This window comes from Callospermophilus lateralis, chromosome 7 (genome assembly GCF_048772815.1).
Source record: "Callospermophilus lateralis isolate mCalLat2 chromosome 7, mCalLat2.hap1, whole genome shotgun sequence".
Lineage (NCBI taxonomy): Eukaryota > Metazoa > Chordata > Mammalia > Rodentia > Sciuridae > Callospermophilus > Callospermophilus lateralis.
Window position 1 is genome coordinate 9,446,827 of NC_135311.1, and position 5,306 is coordinate 9,452,132.

Here is a 5,306-nt window from a genome sequence, read left to right on the forward strand (position 1 = left end):
CGCTGGGGTGAGGGAGACCCACGGTGGGGGCAAAAGAATGAGGCTTGGTCTCGGGATCCCGGGCTCAGGGAGCCTGCAGAGAACCGGCTCTGGCCTCGGAGACGCGGCGCGGCTCGGGGCTCGCAATCACCACTCGTGCGTCCCAGTCTCCTTTCCTGAGGCCGTTTCCCGGCCCCTCCCACCCGCTTCTTCTCATTATGCCGTCTGCTGTACACCTCCAAGCTTCACTCATTCTCAGTCCCGCAAAAGAATCTCACCTTCCTCTGGCTCCAGACCTCGTCCTTTCCCAGCAACACCTCCACACGCGCGGAGGGCGTGGCGTGGCTGGGGGAGCTGCAGACGCACAGCTGGAGCAACGCCGCGGACACTATTCGTTTTGTGAAGCCCTGGGCTCGCGGCACGTTCAGCAGCCAGCAATGGGACAAGATGCAGCACCTGTATCTGGGCTTCCGAAGCAGTTTCACCAAAGATATTCGGAAGTTCGCTCAAATGCTGCGCTTCAAGTGTGAGTTGAGGGATGGGATCCTGGGCGGGCACTTGAGGCTTGAGAATGAGCTCAGAAAGAAGACAAGAGACTGCTCCCACCAGATGAAATTCTGTTTTTGAACCTCTTCAAATTTCCACTGCTGCCTGGAGATGCTCCTGTTTCTTCTGAAAACAACACCTTGTTCCTGCCTACTCCTGACCACCAACTTATTTCCCTCCACTATAGGTTCTCAATATAACTCTCATAACAGTTTCTTCTCCTTTGTCCCCGTCTTTTAAACCCTTCTTTGATTTCTACACGTTTCTCTCCACAGATCCCATGGAGCTGCAGCTGTCTGGTGGCTGTGAGGTGCACCCTGGGAACATCTCAGAACACTTTCTCCATGTAGCATATCAAGGAGAATATATCCTGAGTTTCCAAGGAACTGCTTGGGAGCCTGCCCCACAGGCCCCCCAGTGGGTAGATTTGGTCATCAAAGACCTCAACCAGGACCAAGGGACAAGGAAAACAGTACAGTGGCTCCTCAATGACATCTGTCCAGAATATGTCAATGACGTCTTAGAGACAGGGAAGTCAGAACTGGAGAAACAAGGTCCATCTGTTGTCCTCTCCTCCTGTTACTCAGGCTTCTTCTAGGTTTTGCTATCCAAGGGTTTGGTTTCCTTTAAGCATCAGACAAAGAGCAAGACATAGAGGGGATGGATAAGGCATGAGGTATTTGTTCATATCACCCAGTGTCACTGGGTACCTGCTGGGTTTCATGAGTTGAATTAAATCAAGACTGTGGGTCAGATTTGATTCAGACAGTGTTTGAGACATGCTGTGTGCTCCAGCTGAGCTCAGGGTGTTAGAGTAGGGAGGCGAGGCATTTATGGGGCACTGGGATTCGGGGAGGGGAAGGAGTATCAGGGATGGGTCTCCTGGGCAAGGTGACCCAAAGGGATCAAAGCTACCTGGAGACTTCACCTCCAGGAGTGGACCTTTGGGGAGCATGAACCTGGGAGGAGGCCTGGGACCTCTGATGCAGAGTTCTCACCTTATGGTTTCCTCATCCCTTATTGGATACAGTGAAGCCCAAGGCCTGGCTGTCCACTGGCCCCAGTCCTGGGTCTGGCCGTCTGCTGCTGGTGTGCCATGTGTCTGGCTTCTACCCAAAGCCCGTGTGGGTGATGTGGATGCGAGGTGAGCAGGAGCAGCTGGGCACTCAGAGAGGTGACTTCCTGCCCAATGGTGATGAGACGTGGTATCTCCGAGCAACCCTGGACGTGACAGCTGGGGAGGCGGCTGGCCTGGCCTGCAGGGTGAAGCACAGCAGCCTAGGAGGGCAGGACCTCGTTCTCTACTGGGGTGAGAAAGGGCTGGGGCTGTGTTGGAAATGGAGGCAGGTGGTTCTCAAGCGTAGAGGGAGCGACTGTGAAGGATGGAGTTGGCACACCAACTAGGAGGGCTAGAAGGATGGATTTCAGACAGAGTAAAGAGGAAAATAGGACTGACATCCGATGTATTAATACAAGATGAAATGGGACTCATAATCTTGGAGATCTGGAAATTGTTGGCAAATAATGAATCCCTGGAAGCTGGGCATGACAGCACTCATCTGTATTCCCAGCTTCTGGGGAGGCTGATGCAGGAGAATTCCAAGTAGATGGCCAGCCTCGCCAAATTAGGGAGACCTTGTCTCAAAAAGTAAAGGCTAGGGATGCAGCTCAGTGGTTTGTCCCAGACTCTAGGGTTCAACCAGCAGCACTGCATATAAAATGAAAACAGAATCTGGGAAGATTCATTTCCCAGCAGAATGGGGATCAGGGACTTATGAAAAGCAGGTTAACAAGGAGAGCTGTGGTTTACTGAGTGCTTCCTGCGTGGGGACCTGGCCACTCTGCATCCAGTGCTTTACCTGAGCATCACCACTCTCCTTTGAAGCAGTTACTGTTATTCTATTTTACGAATGAGGAAATTGAGGCTGAGATAGGCTAACTACCCAGAGTCTCACAGAAGGTGGAAGAGCTGGATATCGATTCGGGTCTGCCTGGCTACACAGCTTCACCTGTATGCTATGTTATTATATAGTGAAATGAACTGTAGTGAAGGTGCCTAGACCCTGTGAAAATGTGGGGAGTTGAAACTTCTGAGGAATAGAAGTTGATGCTCTAAATAGGGGGAGGGAAAAGTCAGCGCCTAGCCCCTCAGATGTGCTAGACCAGGGAACTTGATACAGGGTCCTGTGTCCCCTGCAGGTGGGAGCCACACCTCTGTGGGCTTGGTCATCCTGGCGGTACTGGCTTGCCTGGTGCTGCTCTTTGTGCTCATTCTAGGCTTCTATTGGATCAGGAGACACCGGTGAGTCTCCCCTTCCATCTGCTCCTTCTCTCGCTCTCTCTCCTCCCTCCCCTGTTCCTGTTTTCTGAATGGTGTCTCCCTTTCTCTTCCCTCACAGCTCCTATGACGACATCTTGTGAGTCTTCTGGACACCTGCCTGTCTGAAGCCCAAGACCTCAGGTCCCCAGAACTGCAGTCTTTGCCTGCTTAGGAATGGAGGATGAATGGAGAGTTAACCTGGAGAAGTAAAAAAGAAAAGCGTCATCTGCATCTTGTTAATGTTTATCTAAAGAGTTCGAGTCCTGTTTCTTGTATGACAAGTTTTTAAGCCCAAGTGATTCTGTGCAAAGAGGAACACCAACTCCTCTGATGACCTGCTGGCAATGAGCAGGTAAGGGCTGGGGTAGCAGTGCCCTGGTTGGCCATGGAGTGACAGGGTCTTCCTGAGCTGGGAAAACGTGTTCTTTGTAAAGGTAATAGCTGCAGTGACCAGCTGTCAAGTGCCCAGTCAAACTCTGGCCTGATTGCAGCCTATGTTTCTCCCGAAAACTGGAAATCTAGAATTTTATGTGACAGGTGATTTAAAAAGTTAACTTGTCTTTGGACAAAATATTCTTTGTGATAAATAAGCATTGCTGACTGGTCCTATCTCATGTGCACCCAGATCAAGTCTCCTTTCCTTCTTCAACACCCCTTCACCACAAAGACTTTTGTGAGCCATGAAGAACTGATGTATTTCTCCCCTGAGCACCCACGTTATAAAATATTATCAGTGTTTCTCAACGCTTTTTGGAGTAAAATAAATTTAAAATATAACTGTCGTACAAGAAGATGCTCCTAGTTACAGTTCAACGAATTATACTAATATCTACACCCATGTATCTCTTCTCCCGTCTTCCCAGAGCTCACAGAAACTTTTTCGTTCCCCAAAGTCTCTCATGTCTCCTTGTTAATCCCAGCATTAGTCAACAGTGATCTGTATTCTGCCTCTTTTTGTTTTATCAAAATTTTATATAAATGGAATGGGATGTTTCTGTTCTTCACTTGACACAATGTGTTTGAGACTCATTCATCACTAGTTCCTTTCTTTTAGTTTTTGTGGAGCATTTCCTTACGTGGGAATACATACTAACCTTTATGGATTAAGCTAGTTACAAAAATTTGGTGATTTATAATCCTGGGTTCTCAGGAATGAAGCTGCTGTGAACATTTATGCCCTGTCTTTTTGTGCATTTGCTTTTACTTGAGTAAATCCCAAGGAGTGGAACTGCTAAAATCAATGGTATATCTTTTTTTAATCTATTGGTCATTTAGGAGTATATTATGGCCAGGTGCAGTGCTGCACACCTGTAATCCCAGATGCTCTGGAGGCTGAGACAGGAGGATCGCGAGTTCAAAGCCAGCCTCAGCAACAGCGAGGCACTAAGCAACTCAATGAGACCCTGTCTCCAAATAAAATAAAAAATAGGATTGGGTATGTGACTCAGTAGTTGAGTGCCCCTGAGTTCAATCCCCAGTACCTCGCCCTGCTCAATAATACTACATTATGTAATTATCAAATGTTTGCTGGTTTTGCGTGGGTGTTTTAGTTATTGGATTTGAGTTTAATTCCCAAAATAGATTTTGTGTGATTTCAATCTTTTAAAATCTACTGAGAGTTGTTTGATGTATGCAGTGTATCTGTGAAAATATTCCATGTGTATTTGAAAATAAAGTGTTCTGCTGTTGGGTGAACTGCCTTATAAATGTCCATTAGTTTGCTCTTCAAATCGTCTATATCATTACTGGTTTTCTGCTTACTTGCTCTATTACTTACTGAGATAGGAGAGTTGAAATCTCCTACTATATTTGTGGATGTAAATGTTTTCCCTTTCATTTCTAACTTTTTGTTCTATTTGCTCCAGGTTTTTTGAAGTTCTATTATTATGTGCATATATAAGATTACATATAAATCTCCTGAATTCTACTCTGACATTAAAATAGTCACCCTTGTTTTCTCTTTTCAGGTTTTGCTAAGTATATCTTTTACCAGTGTCGACTCTGAATTTTAGTTTGATTTATTCATTTATTTATTGATTCTTTCTTTCTAGATATACATGAGAGTATAGTGTATTTTGACATATTATACATACATAGAATAAGTATAACTTTTTCCAATTAGGATCCCTTTATTGTGGTTGTACATGATGTGGAGTTACATTGGTCATTTATTCATATATGAAGGTAGGAAAATTATGTCCAATTCATTCTACTGCTGTCTTTGTTCTTTAGTGTGTTTTACGTAGACTGAAGATAGTTGGATTTTACTTTTTTATTTTACATGTCAACCTATGACTTTTTAATGAGTGTTTTGACCATTTGCATGTAATGTACTATATGAATACACTATATTAATGCATGTCATGTACTACATATAATTTGATGTATTACGGCAATATAATTTGGGGTATGGCTTTAGTCTACTGTCTTGCCATTAGTTTCTTATAGGTCCCACGTTTCT

General features: G+C 45.5%; 1 protein-coding gene across 1 annotated transcript; it reads left to right on the forward strand.

Annotated features, from left to right (window-relative positions):
- The first annotated feature begins 351 nt into the window (after window positions 1-351).
- LOC143403438 (antigen-presenting glycoprotein CD1d-like) lies at window positions 352-4,526 on the forward strand. The gene is made up of 5 exons (XM_076861505.1): window positions 352-505; window positions 801-1,079; window positions 1,556-1,834; window positions 2,725-2,827; window positions 2,925-4,526. Exons 1-5 carry the CDS (start codon window positions 427-429, stop codon window positions 2,944-2,946), a joined length of 762 nt encoding a protein of 253 aa, XP_076717620.1. The 5' UTR covers window positions 352-426; the 3' UTR covers window positions 2,947-4,526.
- Window positions 4,527-5,306: the final 780 nt, after the last annotated feature.